The sequence below is a fragment of the Callospermophilus lateralis genome, chromosome 4, assembly GCF_048772815.1.
Source record: "Callospermophilus lateralis isolate mCalLat2 chromosome 4, mCalLat2.hap1, whole genome shotgun sequence".
Classification (NCBI taxonomy): domain Eukaryota; kingdom Metazoa; phylum Chordata; class Mammalia; order Rodentia; family Sciuridae; genus Callospermophilus; species Callospermophilus lateralis.
In genome coordinates this window covers 157,973,350-157,996,989 of record NC_135308.1, presented here as the reverse complement: position 1 = coordinate 157,996,989, position 23,640 = coordinate 157,973,350, and the positions used below count along the sequence as shown (strand labels likewise).

The 23,640-nt window shown below is 47.0% G+C and overlaps 1 protein-coding gene across 1 annotated transcript in view; it reads left to right on the top strand.

Moving 5' to 3' along the window:
- Fam227a (family with sequence similarity 227 member A) overlaps window positions 1–23,640 on the top strand; it is a 47,141-nt gene that overhangs the window by 8,930 nt on the left and 14,571 nt on the right. The window contains exons 3-11 of the mRNA XM_076855435.2: window positions 1,150–1,201; window positions 1,700–1,717; window positions 1,809–1,885; window positions 5,352–5,498; window positions 7,870–7,971; window positions 8,461–8,565; window positions 11,062–11,185; window positions 13,417–13,535; window positions 22,209–22,296. Coding sequence (XP_076711550.2) covers window positions 1,150–1,201; window positions 1,700–1,717; window positions 1,809–1,885; window positions 5,352–5,498; window positions 7,870–7,971; window positions 8,461–8,565; window positions 11,062–11,185; window positions 13,417–13,535; window positions 22,209–22,296 — 832 coding nt within the window. The remainder of the gene's footprint in view (window positions 1–1,149; window positions 1,202–1,699; window positions 1,718–1,808; window positions 1,886–5,351; window positions 5,499–7,869; window positions 7,972–8,460; window positions 8,566–11,061; window positions 11,186–13,416; window positions 13,536–22,208; window positions 22,297–23,640) is intronic.

Genomic DNA, 23,640 nt, shown 5'->3' with positions numbered 1-23,640 from the left:
AATGCATAGGAAATAAATCTGGAGGAATCTACACCAAATGGTTACACAGGGTTAGCTCTGGAAAGAGGAGGGGATCCAAAGGATATGAACTCTTTTACTATTACATTAGATTCTTCTGTAATGTTAGGATATTTTAAAACAATAAGCATATGTCACTTCTATGATTGTTTTAATAATAATTTTTGAAACCAGGAAGAAGAATGAAGTTACCTTCCCAGAAGCAGGCTCTGGTGGGGGACTCGGGAGCATGGACATAGCTCCTGGGTGTTCTTGACTGCAGGCAGAACCTACAGGCGGGGTAGTGGGACTGCAGGAGCAACTTTGAGTGCCCATGTGACCTGGAGGAAGGAAGGGACCCGTTGCCTCTCCTCCTTGCCGCTCTGCCCAGGCAACTCACAACTGCTGCTGAATCAGAACCATTCCTGGCCACCCTGGCCACCTTTTTGGGTCATGGTTTGCCATGCCCTTTATGCACTAGGCAGTGGCTGACTCAGCTCCTGCTGCCAGATGGCTTCCCCAGCCTCTGTTCCACCTGGTAGACAGCAAGCACCTGGCACGGGATGATTGCAGTCCTAACGCAGTGCTGGGCTTTTGGTTGATGATCAGTGCAACTTGTGGGTCACTGACGTTCATTTTTCTTTCTTTCCTTTCCTAAGGGGCAGGAGTGGAGAGTCAGAGTGATCAAGAGAAGACTCTTGAGAGGTCAAGGGTATCATGATTAATAACAATAATAGTTTCCCCTTAGTGAGCAGCCCTATCTGCTAGCTTTTGTGAGAGTGTTTTAAAGTGCATAAGATACTTTATCTCTGATCCTTGTAAGGACCTGAAGGTGGGTATTGTTATCCCCTTTTACAGAGAGATTCAACTGGAGCTTATAACCTGTGAGGCTGTGATTGGAACCCTGTTCCAAATCCTGTCCTCAGAGGGGCAGTGTGAGAGGACTGTGGTGTGGAAGACAGATTAATGACACTTGGGGAGGATTCAGTGACACTGAGGGGCACAGATGGTGCCACCTGGGGGAAGACAGGAAGTGTTGGCTACAAACTTCTCCAGGCCTTCTGGGTACCAACAAGGAAGACGCCTTGGTCCCCAGGATTTGCATTAATCCCTAATGCCCCATTTTTTTTCTTCCTGTTTTTTTTTTTTAAGGCAATTGAGAAATTTGAATTGGAGAAGAAGGCTTTAAGAGAGAAAAGCCACAGTCAAGTCAGCGCAGAAGACAGAGGCAAAAATCCCTTCTCATAGCCTTGATGGGGTTGTCGTGGATTTGATTTTTGTAGTTGGATATTTTAAGCTTTGATTTGCTTTTCCGCATGCTGGGGACTGAACCCAAGGGCTTGCTAGAAGCACACACTGCACCACCCTGCCCCAGCCCCACCCCTGAGTTTTCAGTGTTTGAAACATAATTGGGTAGGAATTCAGAGTTGCAGGTGAGGAGTCTCACATCTGACTTCCTCATGTTGGGCAAGGACAGAGGGAAGAGGGTACCATTTATGGACCGGCTAACTATGTGACATAGGACACTAGGTGCTTTCACTCTGGGTCCTTTTAAAAACATTTTGTGGAAGAGGAAACAGGGCTAGGGAGAAGGGAGCAACTTGCCTATGGCCACATAGTTGTCCCCTCTTTGGTCTAATCTGATAGGGAGGGGGATCTTGGTCGTCAGACCCATGGGACCTAGTGAAATCAGCAGGATGAGCGTCACTGGGCAGCGCAGGTTGAGTGACGAGTCTCAGTTATGTTGACCACCCAGCAGTGCACACCACCTGTGGCGTCTCATTTCTCATCTCTTTTCCTCCATTCTGCAGTCAAGAAACAGCAAAGAACACCATATACATGCCAAGGCTCCGAATTCAAGAGTGCCAAGTCTTCCTTTGTGAAAAAGGTAAGGGACTGATTGCTGTGTCTGTTTTGGATTGGTTTCTATTAGGCAAGAAATAGGTTTTACTCCGGGAGAGGGGAATTTGGTGACTGGGTGGAGATGGAATGGAAAACACAGAGTTCTCTTTTTCAAAGAAGATCATAAAATACTTTGACAACTTTGGAATTTCTCATGACACCCTCAAAAGGGCAGAGATGACCCCAACCCCCAAGGAGGGGCATTGCAGAGCCGTGTGTGCTATTTTTAGAACTGAGAATGTATTTCTCCTTAGAAACAAGGCCTTTGGGTCTTGCTCTGAGGTGCCACAGGGCCTTCCTGGACTGTCCACACAGCAGGTTTCTGAGGGGCTGCTCCGACTCTCAGGAGAGGCTAGTTATGGAGATCATTGCTGATGCCCCTGGAAATGGGATTCAGGATTAAAGTTAGGTGATGTGTCCAGGGTCCTGGACACCTCCATGGAAGGGCTCTGTTTCCCGCTTAGTCCTCTGACCAGCAGTCAGGCCCCCACTACTGGCTCTCGGCAGCAATCTGGCTCCGTCTCACAGCCACCCACTTAAGAATCTCCCTGCGGACTAGAGGTTCCATCCCCAGCACCACCAAAAAAAAAAAAAAAAAAAAGATTTTTCTCTGCTTGTTCTTTAAACTACCCAAGAGATAAGCATTCGAAGCTTTAAGTGCTTGGGCTGGAATAAAAGAGAATAAAATCATGGCATTTGCAGGTAAATGGATGGCGCTAGAGAAGATAATGCTAAGTGAAGTTAGCCAATCTCTAAAAAGCAAATGCCAAACGTTTTCTCTGATATAAGAGGCTGATTTATAGTGGGGTATGGAGAGGGAGCACAGGAGGAATAGACGAACTCTAAATAGGGCAGAGGGGTGGGAGGGGAAGGAGAGGTCGGGGGTTAGCAAGGATGGTGGAATGTGATGGACGTCATTATCCAAAGTACATGTATGAAGACACAAATTAGTATGAACATACTTTATATACAACCAGAGATATGAAAAATTGTGCTGTATATGTGTAATAAGAATTGTAATGCATTCTGCTGTCATTTATTTTTAAAAGATCAATTAAAAAAGAACCCCTAACTTGAAATTACTTTTTTCCACATGTAAATTGTATTTAAATACTTAGCTGTGTTATGTGATCACTGTGATCTGTCCATTGCTTTTATTTTTGCTATTTCATCTCATATCATAATTTCCTTCCTCCGATCACACTAATACCCTTGAAGATGCTCTGTATGTGGGAACCAGAATGTTACCTAAGTCTAACCATAGGTGTGTATCTTGCATTTGACTTAATTAAATTTAATTGCATTTATACAGAAAATTGGTATGATGCATAGTTCAAACATGAAGAAAAATGATCATTTTGGAATTCTCTCAAGTGTTGCTGTGGTAGAAGAAGAGTCAGGCAGATGCTCTTTTTATACCACTATTTAGGTTTAATCTAAGCAAGTGAAATTTACCTTTATTGTGAATGTTAAAGCTTAATGTAAAGTCTTTGTTGATCTATTTGTAGACATGTAATTTTTTCTTATAATCTTTGGCTATTCTATGTTTTTTGCTGTTTTGTATTAAAGTAATCACATTTCAAAAAATATATAAATAAATAAATGCTTGGGCTGGGGTTATGGCTCAGTGGTAGAACACTTGCCGTGCATGTGTGAGGCACTGGTTTTGATTCTCAGCTCTGCATATGAATAAAATAAAGATCCATCAACAATTTTTAAAAAAATAAGCTTTAAATGATGGACAGTGTGAAACGCTATGCTATTTTTTTAGTTGTCAATGGACCTTTATTATTATTATTATTATTATTATTATTTTAATTTATAGGTGGTGCTTAGAATTGAACCCAGTGCCTCACACATGCTAGGCAAGTGCTCTACCACTGAGCCACAGCCTCAGCCCACTATTTTTATATATTTTAGACCAGAAAATTCCAAAACAGCAAGAAGACTCATGGTTGAGGCTGCTTTGAAATTGTGTTACTCACCATTGGTGGTGGCTGAGCAGGTATAAGTGTCCTGCCCAAGGTGGCCCAGCTAGTAAATGGCAGAGCTGTCATCTGACTCAGGGTTGATGCAGCAGATCACCAAGCTGCTCTCCCACTGCCAGTACCACAGCTCAGTTAGAAAGTAGTTCCATTACTGGGCACAGCGGCACAGGCCTGTGATCCCAGCAGCTCAGCAGGCTGAAGGTAGGCAGGAGGATCACAAGTTTGAGGCCAGCTACAGAAAATTAGTGAGGCCCTAACCAACTTAGTGAGACTGAGACCCCGTCTCAAAATACAAAAATAAAAAAAAGGTCTGGGGATGTGGCTCAGTGGAAAAGTGTCCCTGGGTTCAATCCCCAGTACCAAAAAGGGGGAAAAATATGTAGTTCAATCTATCAGAAAGTTTCCAGTGGGTGCCTTTGGGTGAGGGAATCAACTCCCTCTTTCTACTTTTCTATGTTTTTACATTTTTGTAATCATCACGTTTTCATTTTGTTAAAAAATGGTAGTGGTAGTACAGCACCTGCCTAGCATGTGTGAGACACTGGGTTCAATTCTAAGCACCACATATAAATAAATACAATAAAGGTCCATCAACAACTAAAAAAAATATTTTAAAAAATCAATTGAATGGTATATATTAAATACTATAAATATGGTCACAGCCTTTGATTTAATATTACCATTGTAAGGAATTTATGCAAAATAAGTGACCCAAGGGGGAGTAGAACCACATGCTCCAAGATATTAATGACAGCAGTGTTTATTGGAAATAGTTGGTGAGTAAATTAAATTGTAGTGTTTTATTTGTTGTTGTTGTCATTTTGTGTGTGTGAATTGAACCTTTACTGGTTTACTTTACTGCTTTACTGATGAGCCACATCCCCATCTCTTTTAATTTTTTTTGAGACAGGGTCTCACTAAATTACTGAGGCTAGCCTTGAACTTGTGACATTCCTGATTCAACCTTCTGAATTGCTGGGATCACAGGCATGAACCACTGTGCCTGGTTAAATTATAGCATTTAAAAAAATTTTTTTTAGTTGTAGATGAACACAATACCTTATTTTATTTTTATGTGGTGCTGAGGATCGAACCCAGTGCCTTCCACATGTGAGGTGAGCACTCCACCAAGGAGCTACAGCCCCAGCCCTAAATTATAGCATTTTAACTGATAATTTTGGGAACAATGCAACTAGATTAAAAAAAAAAAAAACCTAAAGTAAAGTAGATAAAGCAGGATGTAAAAGTGTGTGTGTGATGATTAAAGGTACATTTGCTCAAAGCTTTAAAGGAGAATAGAAATCATATGAATAGGTAAGGGGTTTGGTAAAGGGTACTGGGTCTTGAACACCCTCTCATTTTCTGTGTCTATACTGTCTTCATAATAAAAAGAGGAAGATATTCTATTATTTTAAACTGTCAAAACAGTGGTCCCCATTTTCACATTCCGTTCTTTTGCTTCAGAAAACAGCAGAAAAGAATCTTCTGGCCGAGCTATACCAGCCTCCCAAATTTAACGACTCTGGGCCCAACAAGCTTCCCAATGGAGTGGACTTCTGCGACATGGTGGGCAACGTGATTCGGGCAGAGAAAAACACCTTGAGTGGCAAGGTAAGGAAAGAGAGCTGGCAGCCCACCCAGCCAAGGGCCAACTCTGGCCTATGGGAGGGGTGGCAGGGGGTGGGCAGGCACAGTTGTCCCCCTTTCACAGCCTAGGAGGGACTGAGGATTCTGCTCAGGGCCACATGCTCTAGGGGACTAAGCTGAGTGAGTAACCACAACCCAAGTTCACTCCAAAACCTAGACGCCTGTTCTCCAGGGGGTCTTGATGATCCTCTCATTGCCAAAACATCTGGAGTACGCGCCTTCATAGGTACATGTCTTTTTTATAATTCTGTACATGTTCCTCTGACAGCTACTCCATTGCATATCGGTGAGGTGAACTTTTTTCCTTAATCACACATTAGCTAGAATATTTAGTTCCTGCCCCTCCTGGTGTGTACAGTACCCTGAGAACTTGTTTTAGAGCCTGCTGGTACCTCAGGAGGGGAGGATGCCAAGCCCGGGGACCCACGAGCTCATGCAGATGGGAGAGAACTGGAAAAAGGCCAGCAGAGGAGGACACCAGGAAGTAGCCCCAGCAGCTATACAGCTGGGCCTCTTCCTCCATCACAATTGCTTAACCCCTGTGTCCCCAGAGCAGCTCTGGTCATTGTCCCCTCAGTTCTTAACTAGTTGCCCTGCCTTTCCTGGGACCCAGCATCTTGGACCATCTCTTCTACCTTTACTTCTCCACCCACCCTCCCCTCTCTCTCTCTCTCTTTCCCTCCTCTCCTCCTCCCCCACTCCTTCCTGCCCTTCTTCCTGGCCTCTTCCTACTGCTTGGCTGTGGCCATGTCTGAATCAGTCCCATCTAAGTGAGAGGAGAAATGAAGGTACACAGCCCGGTGGCAGACACCAAGGAAGCATCCAATAAATGTTGCGTGTTATATTCTGACAGTGGCAGCTTCAGATCAAGGGCCGGGTTCAGACCGGTTACATAACAATGAAAGCTAGATTTTCTGCTGCCCTGAGCTCATGGATAATTTTTTTTTAATTTTAGAATTCTGTGCCCTCCCTCCCTCCCTTCCTTCCTTCCTCCCTTCCTTCCTTCCTTCCTTCTCTCCTCCCTCCCTCCCTCCCTCTTTCTCTCTCTCTTCTTTCTTTCCTTCCTTCCTTCCTTCTTTCTTTCTTTCTTTCTTTCTTTCTTTCTTTCTTTCTTTCTTTCTTTCTTTCTTTCTTCCTTCCTTCCCTCCCTCCTTCCCTCCCTTCCTTCCTTCCTTTCAGAGAGCTGGGGATAAAACCCAGGACCTCATGCATGCCAGGCAGGCACTCTACCACTGAGCCACATCCCCAGTACCTGTATGTTTATTATTAACTCAGAAGAATCTGATGATCCAAGTGGTGAAAGCTGCTAACACAGACACAAAAGCCTAACTTGGTGAAGCACTAGTGTCAGGAATACATAGACAACATTGGCTCGCAACTTAGTGTGAATTGTTGATATTCAGGACCAAAAGATGATTTATATAAAAAAATGTTTCGGTTGGGGGGGCACTGGGGTTGTGGCTCAGTGGTAGAGCACTCGCCTAGCATGTGGGAGGCCCTGGGTTTGATCCTCAGCACCACATAAAAATAAATAAATAAAATAAAGGTAACCAATTATAACTAAAAAATAAATATTTTTTTTTAAAAAAGAAAAAATGTTTTGGAAGCCTGAGAGCTATATAAACAATAGTTCTGAAAACAGAAAGGAGTATAGAGGAATTTTCTGGTGCAGTCTTTTTCGTTTGTATGATATCTACATGGGTCGCTGAAGGTTGCTGTCAGTTGGCCATGGGGTGAGAGCTGGAGCAGCTGGCATGGAATCCTGACTAGAGTTAGTGTTCCAGTCCTGGCTCGGCCACTTGCTGGCCATGTTACTCTAGGCCAGTGCTCTCAGCTCGTCAGTCCTTAGTCTCCTGACTTTTCTAGCCTCTCATTTCCTAGTCCGTGATGTAGATGTGTATCATAAGATTATTGAGGGTTAAATGGGAATACATAAAACACCTGGCTTAAGGCCAGGCAAATTGTGGGCACATACTACAAGATTAGGTGGCTTTCTTTCTTTCTTTCTTTCTTTTTAATATTCTTTAGATGCTAATGAACCTTTATTTTATTCATTTATTTATAAGTGGTGCTGAGAATTGAATTCAGTGCCTCACACATGCTAGGCAAGTGCTCTACCACTGAGCCACGACCCCAGCCCTGAGCAGCTTTTTTGATGACTCCAAAAATATGGACTCCAAAGATGACTGGCAGGAGATGGTGCTCTTTGTAACAATAGCAAACCACGGCACGGGCGGAAAGGCAGGTTTTGAGTGAAGACAATTATGAATCTGGTTGTGGCTCAAGGTGAATTTAAAAAATAAATATAATATAGATTGTGTTTTTCTTCCCCAAGTCTTTCTGTTCAGAGAGTGAATTAGAGAAGTTTCTCTCTTCTCCTTCTCCCAGAACCTTGTGGCTGGATAGCTTTTGGTGGATGTTTCATGAAAGGTACCAGGTAAATGAGGAACTGATTGTTTCTTTGGTTTGCTTACTTTTCTTTAGAACAAATTCCAACCTCTTTAACCTGAGCTACCAGCTCCTTGGATCCCGTGGATCACCCCTGCAGGCTCTGCTGTCACTCTGTCTCCTCCCTACTCAGGTCTCACCTGTGGACCCCGCATATCATCCATCACCCAATGTCCTCTGGCTCCCCGGAGCTTTAGGAACTAGTCCACGTTAGGTGACTGGCCCAGGGCAGTGCTGAGAATAGAACTCAGGACCCATGACCCAGAGTTGGTGTGCCTCCTTCAGCAGCACACTGCCTCTGGGCACACGCTTTGTGACTCTGATGCCAAAGATGAGTTGGTTCTTTCATAAAGCATGTGGGGTTCATTAGCTGGAGAAGAGGATCCCTGAAAGTGAGAGTCATGCTTGGAGAGTGCTAGTCCCTTGGCTGTCTCAACAAGGGACTCAATAATTCCTTCCCCATTTCTGTTCCCGGCAGCCAAACAAGGAGGTCCAGAACAGGCTTCTTGACAGGATAGCCCGGCACTATGCCTTCCTCTTGTTTCATCAACCCAGATCGCATTTCGTGGAGGCACTCTTGAAAGTGAGTATCATCCACTGCCTAGGAAAACATGATATTGGGTTTCTGTTCACCTCTAGTGTCGAAGAGCATGCCCTAAGCATCCTTTACATAAAGCAGTGAGTAGAAAGTTGTGTTATCATCGCCTTCTTCACAACTAAAATACTCAGGGTCACTCTAGGTGAACTGGGCTGCACAAAATAATCACACAGAGACAGAGATATCTTTTTCTTTGGGTCCTCTGACCTTAAGGCGGGGGTGGGGGGTGGAGGGGTGGAGAGAGAGAGTGGGAGGGGCAGATGCTGAACCCTTTCATTGAGGAGAAGCCATTCAAATGAGGCAAGGGGTCAGGTTTCAGGGGGTTGAGTCTAGCTTTGTGATGTCTGCTGACAGCAGGTGACTGACATCTAGGAAGGCCATACCCAAAGGCAGAGCAAGAGAAGGGGACATACAAAGGGCATTTCCATGGAACATTCTATCCCAAACAGGGCAAAGGAGTAGTATCACAAAGGAACAGGTGAATGTAGCTCCTGAAGACACTCATTCTACTTCCTGGCCTGGGACAACGCCCAAGTCACCACTAAATGCAATGATTGGTCAGAGCCTCTTGCTTCAGGATGGAAGGCGTGGGTCACTCAGAGTGGCTCCCCACATGGTATCTCTGTAACCCAGTTATAATGTAGCAGCTATGAAAATATAATAGAATTCTACATACCCACAAGGAGAGCTATAATCATATATTTTAAGTGAAAAAGCAATTCATACAACTCTATGTTCAAATATATACACAGTCATGCACCACAAGTGACAGTTTGGTCAACAGTGGATTGCATGTTATTGGCTGTGACATGAGATTATATTTCTCAGGGACATCACAGCAGTCTTAGTTTATGTAAGTGCACTCTGTGGTGTTCATTCAATGACAAAGTCAACCAACAATGCACTTCTCAGAACACAGCCCCATTGCTGGGTGGCACTTGACTGTATGTGTACGTGCCAAAGAAGAGAAGAAAATTTGAAAAAATATTTACCAAACTCTTAACAATATTTATCTCTGAGGACTGCAGTTATGAGAGTCTTTCCTTTTCTATTTTATATATTTCTGTGAGATTTAAGTAAGCCTGGAATGTTAAAATTAAAAGTGTGAACATACATATGTACTTTTTAGATGTGTGTGAACATAAGTACTGAAGGGATTGCTAGGAGAAAACATGACTGAATACTTTACATGACTGGGGTGAGGGAGGGCTTTCTAAATGTGACTTGGAGGAAACAAGGGAAAAGACCAATAGTTTAACTATATAATTAAAAAAAAAATTAATACAGATAAAATTAAGAGGCAAAAGACACACTGCAAAAATCTTGATGGCACACATGTTACACGATGTAAAGGCCCATTACCGCCTTGGCCAGTGGTAACAGGGGGATGTATCTCTTGCCATCTTGTTGGCTGCACTTTGGCCAAGCTGCAGAAGGGGCTAACAGCTCACATAAAGGAGCTCGGGGATGGAGGAGGCTATTGGCCAAACATAACTTGATGGGTGAGGAGCAACCCTGTTATAGGATAAGGAGATGTGGAGGCAGCGGAAGACAGACATTACTTCCCTTAAGAACAGGAAGTGGGGGGCTGGGGATGTGGCTCAAGCGGTAGCGCGCTCACCTGGCATGCGTGCGGCCCGGGTTTGATCCTCAGCACCACATACAAACAAAGATGTTGTGTCTGCCGAAAACTAAAAAATAAATATTTTTTAAAAAACTCTCTCTCTCTTTAAAAAAAAAAAAAAAGGTTGTTGATGTGTCCTTGGCTGCTCCATCCTGCCCTTCCCCCTTCAGCCCACCTTTTTTTTAAAAAAAAAGAACAGGAAGTGGGGCTAGGGATGTAGCTCAGTGGTCAAGCGCTTGCCTAGCATGTGCAAGGCCCTGGGTTTAATCCCCAGGGCTGCAAAAACAAGAACAAACAAACAACAACAACAGGGCTGTCCCCAGCGCATCTTGGTGGCACATGCCTGTAATCCCAGTAGGAGGCTGAGGCGGTAGGAAAGAGTTCAAAGCCAGCCTCAGCAATTTAGTGAGGCCCTAAGCAACTCAGCCAGATCTTGTCTCTAAATAAAATATAAAAAAGGACTGGGAATGTGGTTCAGTGGTTTAGTGCCCCCTTGGGTTCAATCTCCCGTGCCAAAAAAGGAAGGAAAAAAAATAGGACCGTGGCACAGTGGTACTCGCCTATAATCCTGTGATTCCAGGTTGGGGCAGGAGGATTGCAAATTCAAAGCCAGACCCTCAGTAATTTAGCAAGACCCTGTCTCAAAATGAAATGTAAAAAGGACAGGGGATGTAGCTCAGTGGTAAAGCACCATGGGTCCAATCCCTAGTACTGGGGCGGGGGTGGGGGAAGAGAAAAAAGAAAAAAAACAGCAGGAAGGCAGTTTCTCGATGGAAAAGAATTTTAGTGCAGGTCCTTTCTGAATTCAGGGCTCTGACATGTCGAGAAGGTTGCCTGAGCTCTGCTTGTCCCCCTAGAGGTTGCCATCACTTTTGAGCAAAGCCCTGTACACCAGCTTCTGCTGCTGCTTCCCACAGTCCTGGTTCAACACCCACGAATTCAAGTCGGACATCTGCGACACCATCAACCTGTGGATGACAGGTGAGAGCTGGCTGCTGCTCCGGGGGCTGCAGTTCCAGAAGGATGCTGTCCACCAGAGCCCAGGTGATTCTCATTGGCCATCACATGCCTTCATCAGGACCATCTTCCTTTTCTTTCCTAAATACCAACGAGGGTACAGTGTCCGGTGAGAGCCCAAGGAGCATGAGTTTTCCTGCTGCCTCAAGGCAGTCCCAAGACACCCCTTCTAAACCAGGTTTGGGCCCAGCTACATCTACAGGGAGCTTGGGAGCCTCTCTTAACAGATACCCAAGTTTCAGCTCAACCCTGATAGTTAGCCTCGTGCCATGGGTTGAAGGACTCAAAAACAGTAGCTGGTTAGATAATCCCAGCTTTCTACCCTCCATGTGACCAAAGGGCCCACCATGGCCTCTCCATCCAGCACCCACAGCCTCCCTTCAGTGCCCTTCCCCACTGCCCCAGCTCAGCCTAGACATTGCCTAAGGTCATTGAAAACTTCTATTTATTGCAAGGTTCCTTTGTGCCAGATTCTGTGCCAAGTAAGCACTTTTAACCTGTCCTCTTGTGCTGGGGTTCCCAAAGTCCCCCCACACACATTAGAAGAACTCACGGGTCTCAGAACACAGCTGTAGTCACGGCTGAGCTTTATGAATAAGGATGCAGTAAGGATACTCGGCTGGATCCCAGGGTGAAAGACAGGCTCCTTTGTGCTGTCCCCCTCCCTCAAAGAGCCCCACGCAGCCACTCTTCCTCCTGCCATGTAAATGTAGCAACTTGTATGTGATGTTGCTGCCCATTAAAGATTCAGTGGCCAAAGTTTCATCAGTACTTCTCACAGTTCTAGAAAAGAAGGTGTGTGGCATAAGCCACACCATGCAATCTGGGCACAGTGAGCCCTCTTGGTATCAGAGAAAGTTTTGTATCAATGTAAGAAACTGTTTACCCACCAACTTCCCAGCCACCAGCCAAGAGCCAGTCTAGCAGGCTTTTCTAAGGCCTCTCTAAGGCCAGCAGTCTCAGACCTGCTGTGTTAATGTTTTTCTTTTCTTTTCTCTCTCTCTTTCTTCCTCCCTCCTTCCCGCCCCCCTCTTTCTTTCTTTCGAACCCAGTGCTCAGGCGAGCACTCTACCCTGAGCCACACCCTCAGCCCCCACTAATTCTTTTCTTTCTTTTGTTTTTAATTAATTTTTAATTTATATATGACAGCAGAATGCATTACCATTTTTATTACACATATAGAGCACAATTTTTCATATCTCTGGTCGTGTACAAAGTATACACCAATTCGTGTCTTCATTCATGTACTTTGGGTAATGATGTTCATCACTTTCCACCATCATGGTTTTCTGAAACCCATTTAATCCTCTTAACATGGAAGATCAATGAAGTCCAACAGCAAACAAAGGAGGGGCAGGGATTAGTTCCAGGGCTGGCCCCTCCCAAGCTAGGCCTCTGACCACTGTGGCATTCTGCCTCCCATTCTCTGACCCTTGCCTGGATCTTCCTTTTTCCCAGTCTTTTGCCCAAGGCTTTATCTTCTTCCAACGCATCCTCAGTAATCAAGCTCCTGTCCATTGGCTTTGTCCAAGGAATCACGGCTTTGCTCAGGGGCCCAAGTTTCTTAAGGATCCTTAGAAGCGTCACGGTTCCTGAGAACCCATTTCTGACACTTAACTGAAAGTGTCATAACACATTTAACAACCTTTTTTTTTTTTCCTTATTTCTTTTCCTTGTAGTGCTGGGGACAGAACCCAGGGTCTTGCACATGCTAGGCAAGCCCTACCTCTGAGCTATATCCCCAGCTCCTGCTTAACATTTGCTAGCTACTATTATGCCCCAGGCCCAGCAGGAAACCCTGGAGGCCAAAGATAACTAAGACCCAACCCAGGCCACCAGAGAGCTCATGGTCCAGCAAATCAGGGGCGGTGGGGGAAATGAGAACTGTAGTGCCTTCACATTTACCCAGCACGGGAGAGTCACACACCTGTCATCTGACCTCAACCCAGCCATCCATTTGGTAGGGCAGACAGAGGAGGCAGGTGGCATCAGGCCCCATTTTCCAGATGAAGACCCAAAGTCCTCTAGAGAGGAATGACACCTCCAAGGCCACAGGCCAGCCTGAGGTGGAGTGGTACTAGAAGCCCCACCACCCCAGAACTGGCAGGGCCTCAGGGACTCTGTCTTCCTCTGTCCTGGGTGGTCTGCCTCCCTTCTCTTTGGCTAGTGTCCTTTCTGGCTCTCCACTCCCTTAGGGACATATCCACGCCCCCAGGGCTATAAGAGTTGGGACTACTCAGAACTGGATCCAGAGAGATTCCGGAGAGAAGAATTAATTTTACAGAGAAAACGACTGGCAAAGGGTAAGATACCAGTTATGGGTCCCTCTGCCCTCTGCCACACCTAATACCATTTATGGAGACAGAGGGAGTCAGAAAATTGATGTTCCCAGGCCAGAGTCTCTCTTAGGGACTCTCAAATCAACTGAAATGTCAGTGCCTATGAGCTGCGGTTAGAGTTTATGCAGCACATTTGCAGGCTGGGAGGAAAGGGTTTGATTTTCAAATAGCAGATTCCTGAGAACGGGTGTCCACGGTAGGCCGGCACTGTGCCGGGCGCACTCTCTGTTTTATTTCATCCTCTTGACAACCTGCTGCCACACTATCCACCTCACACCACAGTCAGGAAACTGAAATTCAAGGAGCACCTTGCCCCGGGTCACTTGATTTTATTTCACTCAACAGTCACATCACAGGCCCCCTGCTGACTACTAAGGGGCACAGTGGTGGAGGCAAGCCAGGGCCCTGTCACCATCCATAATGTAATCATGGTACAGTGGCTTGGGCACTGTGATGAGGGGTACAGGATGCAGAGGCAGCACCCAGAGGCACGCCCAGACAACCCATCACGGTCAATGAATGCTCTAAATTGAGATCTGAGGGTCTTAGGCAGGGGAAGGGGAGGACTCATGTGGTAGGAGGACCAGCAGCAATGTCTCAGGAGACAGAGTGAGTCAGATTTGCTGCACTGTCCAAGTCCCCAGTGCAGCTGGGGTAGCCCAACCTGGGCACAGGGAAGAGAAAACTGCAACCCTCGGAACGGAGCAGGGCACGGCTGTTGTCTGGAGAAGCTGGCACAGCCACCGCTTATTCAAGCCAGACACACTCATCCGTCAACTTTCTGAGCCTTCATGATTACTTACCCACTTAGCAGACAGCGGGCATGCGCACACATGGATATTTTTCTTTTTTTTTTTTAAACACATTAGTTGTAGTTGGACTCAATATCTTTATTTATTTATTCCTATGTAGTGCTGAGGATCGAACCCAGGGCCTTGACTGTGCTAAGCAAGTGCTCTACCGCTGAGCCACCACCCCAGCCCCAGGGATATTTTTCAATGTGGAAAAAAAAAAACAACTAATTTTAATTGTCTTCATTTTTAAAAATTCCAGTGTTGCCTATATTCAAATTTAATGACATTTTAATGAATATTAAGTTTAACAAGTTATGGGCTTAATAGTTGTTTGTCATTTTTTGTGGTACTGGGGGTGGAACCCCAGGGCCTAAGCACACACTCTTCTGCTGAGCTACAGCCCTGGATTTTCTTTTATAAGGAAATTCATTCATTTCACCCCACATTTACTCATTGTGATTTTGTAGGGTTCCAGGTTGTTTTTCTTTGGGAACCAGTCCTTTTTTTTTTCCCATGAGAGTTGCATGCTAGACTGCACACCGCAGTCTCCAATCCCCGGATGATATTGCCTTTAATTAGCTGGACAGCCCTTCATGATAGACAGCGTTCAAGCTCAGGATCTGAGAGGTGAGGTGACTAGCTGAGGTTACTCAGCAGGTGGAAGGCACAGAGAGGCTCCAGATTGCCTGAGGCTGTGCTCAGGGGAGAGTTTGGTGGGGGTGGCTTGTGGAGTCCCTGGTGGCAGGAAGGGACTGTCTCCGAACTCCTGGCTTCAATCTTGGCATCCCATGGCCAGAAGGGACTAAAGAACAGCTTCTTTCCTTCCTTAGGAAGATATTTCTCTTTCTTCACTCCTAAGAAGACGTTCCAGGGCAGGAGATCCCACCGCCCTCAGGTAAAGGGGAGGCCTAGACTGGGACCCCTGGAAGCTCCAAGCTGCAGACACCTTGGATCCTCTAGAGCAACAGTGGCCTCTTGTCAACAGCACGTCTCTGTGCCCCTGCCCTGGTTCTACCTCATCTTTTCAGTGAGGGGTCCTGTAGGCTGCGATGGCCCGTGGATGAGTGGAGCACTGAGGGGCCACCAGAGAAGCACAGCAGCAGGCCAAGCACAGTGACACGCCTGCGATCCAGCTGCTCAGTAGGCTGAGGCAGGAGGATCGCAGGTTTGAGGCCAGCCTGGGCAACTTAGCAAGACCCCGTCTCAAAAAAAAAAAAGGACTGGGGTGTAGCTCAGTTGTAGAGTGTCCCTGGGTTCAATCCCCAGGAGCACAAAAAATAAAATTAGATAAATAAAAAAAAAAAAAAAGAAAAAGAAAGAAAGGAAGGCAGTCAGCAGTGGGGGAGCAGCAGCCCAGCCTTCTATCCTGGCTGCCATGCCAGGGGGCTTCCTGCCTCTTCTTCCCCAGCAGTCCCTAGGGCAGACCTACGGCCTGGCCATCACCTTGACCCCTGCTCTTCCTCTGCCCTTCCTCAGTGTCCCTCCTATAGGTGCTATATTCTCGCCTTTTCAGTCCTGCCACCCTGCTAACTGTATCCCCTGTGGCAGCTGCCCTGTCCCCCCACCCTGAACCCTCCTTACAGCCCAAACAAGACACCTGTCACACTGAGGAAGCGTCCTCTCACTGCTGGGGTGGACCTTCCTGCAAGGTCTTGTCTGGGCTGGTCCAACCCATCTGTACCCACGGGCTCTGGGGGCTCCTGCCACAGGCCTCTGCCAGTTCCTGTGGGCACTCCACTCTCTGCCCAAATGCGGCCTCTGTACTGGATCATGCTGGTGTCCCAGGTGAGTTACCATCTCACCTGCCCTTGTTAGCATTTTTCCTAGAAAAGTCACATGGGTAGCATGCAATTAATCAAATGCCACAAATCACAGCTTTTTTTTTTTTTCCTGGAGAGCTGGAAAAAACAAATGTCCAAGGCAGAGTTTGATGAGATGAATGAAGCCTTTCCCTGCTTTTGTAAACAGAGTTATTGTACACAGCCAAGGCCATTTATTTACTATCTCTGTACTGAAATAGCAGAGTTGAATATAGTGATTATTGAGAACTCGCGACTGGCAGAGATGAATATTATTATCTGACTCTTAGAAGAAAAAAATTTGCTAATTCCAGGTCTTTCTTTCATCTTCTTATTCTCCTACTCCTTCCCCTCCTTATTTTGTTTTTGAAACCAGAGGCATTCTATCACTACCTCATCCCCAGCCATTTCTATTTTATTTTGAGACAGGGTCTCACTAAGTTGCCTAGTTTGGCCTCAAACTTGCAATCCTCCTGTCTCAGCCTCCCAAGTCGCTGGGATTACATGTGCCCCTGTGCCTGACCCAGGACTTCTTAAAAGACTTATCTGTCTCCACATCTCCTTTCCCCACCTTGCAAGTGTGCCTCCAGTTGGGGCCCTAACCACGCTGGCCATTGGGCCACTCTTGCCACCTGGAGGGTCAGTCCTACAGAGGGTTTCACAGGATAGGGCATGCCCACTGTCTTTTTTTTTTAATTACATTTTTAAATTAACACATAATTGTCGTACATATCAGTTTTGAAGTACAGTGTGATGTATTAACACGTGCATACAGGGTTCTCACATCCGTGTGATCAGTATTTCTGTTTCCTTATTATTTCTCTAGTGTGGAGCCTTGAGTCCCTCTCTTCTAGATCTTCAGGAAATAGGCTCTTGTGAAAGACCCCACTGTGCTGCACGATGCCTTCCTTCTAACTCTCCTGCTACCAGTTATCCAACCTCTGTCCCACTGCCTGGCCTCTAGGGATCCTCTCCTGCATTCAGATGGACCTTTCTTTTCTTTTCTTTCTTTCTTTCTCTTTTTTCTTTACTTTTTTTTTTTTTTTTTAGCTCCCACATGTAAGGGAGAACTGCTTTTCTTTCTTTTTCTGGCTTCTTTCCCTTGTGTATCCAGTTCCATCCATTTTGCTGCAAATGACAGGATTCCATTCCTCTTCCTGTTGTACACATCCTGTTTTCGTACCCACTTGTCCCCTAGATAGCCACCCAGGTTGATTCCATGTCTCAGCTATTGGGGATAGTGCTTCAAGAAACCCGGGAGGGTGGGCACCTCTTTGATGTCCAGATTTTGCTTTCGTTGGTTATGTACCCAGAAGTGGGGCGGCTGGATCATATGGTAGATCCAGTTTTAGTTTCTTGTCTTTTCTTTTTGTGGTACTGGAGCTTGAACCCAGAGCACTCTTTCTCTCTGAGCTACATTCCCAGCCTTATTTTTACTTTTTTGAAGACCCCCTCTCCCACCTGTTGTTTTCCACAGTGGTTGGACCAGTGCTGTCCCTTGTTCTCCTGGTAACGCGGCTCAGCAGTCCTGAACACGCATAAGGCCTGGGTTTGATCCCAGAAATGTAAAAAAAAGTTTCTTGATTTCTTGATTCTGTGTTGTCACACAGTTGCCAGACCTTCCTTTGTCGCTCGCTGCCCATCCTCAGTCATCTCTGGTGGCTCCCTATCCTGCTGATCCAATCTGTCCTGGGTCCCCCTCCCTGCTGTATTGATTTGTTCTCCCTTAGTGACCTCAGCTGGTTTGGTGGCTTCAAACGCTACTCATATGCTAGTTTCCCCCAGACCTTCCCCTCCCTGGCCTCTCTCAGAACTCTCTGTGGGCTCTCAGCTGCCCTCGGCCTCACCAGGGGTGCCTCACATCTCCCAGCTGGCTCTAGGAGCCGCCACCTGGGCTCCTTTTATCTGTAGCCACAGCCTAGTGTCCACACAGGAACCAGAAGGACTTTTGCAGACAGACATTAGGCGGGGCCATTCCATGCTTAAAACCTCCAACAGCTTCTCATTGCCCTTGGAAGATGATCTGGTCTCGTTCCACGGCGTGAAATGCCCTGCAGAACCCGCCACCGTGGCCTTCCCTCCCTTGATACCTGACCATCAGCCCCTGGATGTCCCTGTGCCCCCTGGACGCCCAGACATATGCCGAATGGGCCTTCGTGCTCCTTGTCTTCCTTTCTGGAAGGTGCTTTCCTCTGGCTTCTGAGGGATGTCTGGTTCCTCCTGTGCTTCAGACTCCAGCTCCACTGCCCAGGCTGCCCCGACTCCCCTGCCCCTCACCGCCCCTCAGCCCACTCCCTTCCTCTGTCCCATGCTTGTCCTCTACCACACGTCCAAGGGTTCAGGTATTATTTAGGACGCCCACACCTTAAAACGTAGAAACGCAGGCTCTCCGTGTCCTCCGTCTCCTCGGCTCCTGGTCTCTGAGGACAGGCCCAGCACAGAGGGCACCGAGCAAAGCTTTCTGGCCTTCATGAATGAGGTCACATACTCACCTACGAAGCTCTTGGCTGCGCTTAGCATGTGATGGGGCTCTATAAATGTCAGCTCCCAAAAGTACAGACGGAACAGGTGCTGTGGAGGGACACTTGTCACTCAGAGGCCAAGATCAAAACATTACTCAGTGTTTGGGTGCTGCCTGTCACGACTGCCAGAAACAAAGCATTGCTTTGTACTGAGACATGTAAAGCCTTCTGACGGTTATTTCAGCAGCTCAGTGAAGAGATTCAATTTTCTGCCCCCAGAAACACAAATGATAGAACACTCTGGAACCTTGAAAACAGCTGAAGCTTTAATGGCCAACCAGGATGGAGGGGGTGACTCCTGTGGGAGGCAGAGCTTGTCTGAAGGGGGTGTCTTGGAACTGCTGTGAGGCAGCAGGAAAACTCTCACTCACTGTCCTGTCTGCTCAATGGAGTAGCTGGCAGTGTTCAAAGTATGCTTTTCAGTGGCCACAGACAGTCTAAGAGTTCATAATTCAGAGGTGTGAGTTCCAATTTCTCTAGGACTGACCTGCGGTCTGCCCTTGGAGTGTTGGGGATTTGCTAGGAGTGAGAAGTTATCTGCCAATCTGGCTCCTTCCGTGAGGCTCAGCTGTAAATTAGGGCTCCTACCTGTTGGAGACTGAGTCATTCAATTGTTTAGTGAATCTTAGAGAAGGCAGTGAAAGGTAGGTGGTCTCTGTAAGGAGGAATCAGGGGTATAGGGGTTCTAAGGGGTTCTAACACCCCTCAGGAAGTTCTTGCTACTCCTGAACTATTCAAATTGGTAGGAAAATAGGTTTTATTCAAAGTCAACTTTGAAGGAAGATGGAAGAAACTTAATTTCAAAAGTTCCCTCTTCACAATTCTGGAAGGGGAGCAGGATCTTAGAGAAGAGGCAGGGACAGGAAGTGAGACAAAAGGCAGGAGATGCACGTATGCAGGTTTAGTTAGTCCTGCTGCTTGGGCCCCAGTGGGCAGCTCAGCTCCCAGCTGCTTTGGCACCTTGTCTGCAGCAGAGGAAGGTGAAGAGCCTCCATGTTCTCATCGGCAAATTGAGCCCCACAACTGGTATCACCTCTTACAGATTCTATCTGGGGATAAATGACATCCCATAAATTGTTGTATAGTCATGTCCTGTGAGAATGTCTCATGATTCCACCCCCACCCAGGACTGGGGACTGAATCCAGGGGTGCTTTACCACCGAGCCACATCCCCAGCCCTTTTTATTTTTTATTTTGAGACAGGGTCTCACTAAGTTACTGAGGCTGACCTTGAACTTGCAATCCTCCTGCCTCAGCCTTCTGAATTGCTGGGATCACAGGCCTGCACCACTATGCCCATCTTGTTTTAGAATTTTAACCAGAATTTTCCCAAGTTCCAGAGCGTGGTCATTAACAATAATGACCTAAATTCCTCCAGCTCCTTCTCATACCTGCTAGCACTGGGTCTGTGCAGTCCACTCCTTTCCCTGGCACCTGTAGGCATCCCAGATTGTATCTCATGGTGGCTCCAAACACGCTCCCCCTGCTCCTCTGTCCCCATCACCTGAGCCCTCAGCCAGGCGACCAAGTGAGGTGAATCAGCCCTGTCTTCTCTGTGCTGGGTGAGGGCAGTCTTCCTTTACCTTGATCCTAACCATCGTCACCTTGCCTTACCCACACATGTGTGGCAGCTGGTCACAGCCTGAGAGAATGGGTGGGAAAGTGCTTTACTTGCAAGTGGAAGGGCGTGGTCATTAGGAGAGTCCACCGCTGTGGATTTCTTTGCTCAGGCCTAGCCTCTGCCAAAGCCATAGCCTCCTGGTCCTTACAACAGCCCACAATGAGGGTAATTAGTAACTGCTACCTTTACACGAGAAAGGAAGAAATAGACCCGAGAGGTGGGTGACTTGTCCCAGGTCACTGCGTGTTTGTACATCATCCTGCCGATTCTCCCCCAATGGGAGGATCCACTAACTTGCGCTCAAGCTCACCTCCTTGCACTGTTCTCTCCTCTGCTAGAGATTATTACAGGCCTCTTAAGAATGAGGGTTGAGCCGGGTGCCGTGGCGTACTCCCAGCTGCTTGGGAGGCCAAGACAGGAGGGTTGTGAGTTCAAAGCCAGCCTCAGCAACTTAGCAAGGTCCTAAGCAACTCAATGACACCGTGAGACCCTGTCTCTAAGTAAAATATTAAAAAGAGCTGAGGATGTGTGGCTCAGTGTTTGGGTCCAATCCCCAGTACCAAAAAAAAAAAAAAAAAAAAAAGATGAGTGTCGATGTCTCACTGAGCCCTGGGAGTGCTTCTTACAAACCCCGGCCACAACCTCAACACCTTGAGCACTGGACACACAGCTGCGTGACTTTCTCCTGCCCACTCAGATACCATATTTATTTAACAGCAAAGCAGTTGTGGTCAGTCCTGGTGGACTGCTTGTGTGCCACTTGGTGGGCCATCTGTCAGTCACCACCAAGCTCCTACTCGTCCTCAAGGATAGAAAGCGAGTGTCTCCTCTCTTGGAAGCCCTCCAGCACCCTCACAGCCCAGAGTCCCCCGCTCAGTCCTCTCACAGCGCTGTGTCAGAGTAGCCATGGCTCCCCGATATCTGCTGTCCTCTTCATCTATAAAGGAGCACCTCTGTCTTTTAACTGGGCATCTCATGGCCAGAATAAAGATGGTGCTTCCTAGTCTCCCCACATACACGATTAGCCATGTAACCACCTCAGTGAGATGTAGGCAGAGGTACCATGTGGCACTTTCTGGAAAACTTTCTTTAAAATCTAACTTGTATAAACCCTTCATCTCTGTGTTCTTTACATCCTGCTGCCTGGAATGGGGACTGCCAAGATGGCTGCCATCTTGGACCCTGAGAACGAAAGTCCCATCTTAGGAAAAATGGAGCAGTGAGCTGGAAGAAGTCAGAGTCCCTGAGGCTCCGCACAGTAGAAGCCCCACTCGAGGCCAGGACTGCCTCTCCAGACCTTTATGGAGGAGATCAATTTCTACCTAGTTTGACCCATTATAATTCTGAGTCTCTGTCACTCACGTCCCTAATATGATCCTAATTTATTTCCCCTAAGGAATATGGGCTACCTTCTATGCTTACTGTGCTTTTCGACCTTCTCTAATCTCTGCTGCTAGACTGGGAGCCATTCTGGGCAGGGACAAGGTTTATTGACAAGGTTTCAGTGACCGCCTGGTGCTAGGCTCATGAGCAGTGGCTCAAAGAAAAGCTGAGGGAAGAAGGCAGGTTGCGAGACTGCTAGGCCAGGGGGCAGTGCCCTGGGAGCCCCTCTGCCAGCCAGCGAGTGCTCCGTCTGAGTGACCTGGCTGAATCCTATGGAAACACCCACCACAGAGAGGCAGTCTCCGAGTGCAGAGCTGGGTCTGGAAGTCCACTCGCCGCCCCGTCCCCACCCCGTGTGCTCTCCGCTAGGCCTCTTCTCTCTGCCAGGACTGCCTGGACTGTCAAACTGGGCCTGAATGGTCCTCTTCTGTGTGTTCCTTGCTGAGAAAGATGAGGAGTAGCTAAGAAGTCGCATTGTTCCCCTTGCTACCAGTTTCCCTAATGACGTTTTCTCCGTTCTCTCCTGAAGTCTTCTATCACACCTTCGACCAACGACAGAGTCTCCACAGCCAGGCTGAATTCAGGAGAGAACCTGAGAACCCAGAGTGCTACGAGAGGTACGCTGACTTCCACAAAGAGAAATGGTGGCTTTTGACTTGGTTCTTATCTCCCAAACCCTAGTTTCTTGGGTCATTTTGAACACAATTTGCTCTACCCTTGTGGCTCTAGCCTGGGCCTTGGCACCAAGCAGCCTTCATGAGAAGATATGGTTGTCTTTTTGGTTCAGTGAGCACTGATCAAGGAAAATGGTCAATCATATTTATTTTGTGTGGCCAGACAATTCCAGTTTCTGGTGCTTCTTCTTCAATCCTGAAGACCCAGGTTTTCCCGAGCTCTTATCTTCCTCCCGTGTGAAAATAAAACTTCCACGAGAATTTCATTTAAAATAGGCCTCCTGCCGTGGCCTGCCGTCCCTTACTTTTCTTCCCTCTGAAAATGTCTTTTTTACACCTTCATTCTTGAAGATGTTTTCCTGGATGTGGAATTAAGGGTTGAGAGGTCTTTTCCCTTAGCACTTGGAGTGTTGGTCCCGGCTGGGGGCGTGGCACAAGGACCTTGGCATGAGCAAGGCCCTGAGCTCATTCCGCCCCCCCCCCCAGGAAGTCGATCCGCACCTTGCAGTCCCTGAGGTTCCCGATGAGAAATCCAACCTGTCAGCTCTGGTCCCACTTTTAAGCGATGTCCTTTTCTCTCTGTCCTCAAGACCCCGCATGGTCTTTCAGCAGACTGATCAGGATGAAACCCTGTTCACATGACATCACAGCTTCTTTGGGGCTTACTGAGTTTCTTTTTCTTTTCTTTTTAAGTTGTAGACGGACAGCATACCTTTGTTTTATTGGTTTATTTTTATGTGACGCTGAGGATCCATCCCAGTTCCTCAGGTGGGCCCAGGCGCACTCTGCCCTGAACTACAGCCCCAGCCCCATTACTGAGTTTCTTAAATCTATGTGTTTTACCCAATTTGGGACTTTATAAGCTATTATTTTTCATTTTTTTTCTTTCTTCTTTCACTTTGGGACTGGTGACACAAACTCTGGACCTTTTCCTAGTGTCCCATAGGTCCCTGAGATTCCACTTTTTTTTCTAATTTTCCCTTTAGATTGTTGGGATTGTGTGGCATAATGATGAACTCTATTTGGCATTTGTCCAGTTCCTGGCACAGAGCCCCTTAAGCCTTTGTAATTTCCAGAGTGAAAGAAGTGACTTGTTCATAATGGGTCTTTTTTAACCACACTGAGCCCAGGCCAAATCTTAGGGTGCAGCCCCTAGGGAGCGTGAGGAAGGCCACTGGTCACCAGAAAGACAAATACGTCCTGGCCCCATCCCCAGCCTCCTGAGAGGAGAGGTCTGCCAGAAGTGGATCACAACAGCTCCAGGACCACCACGTTGGACAGCTCCGG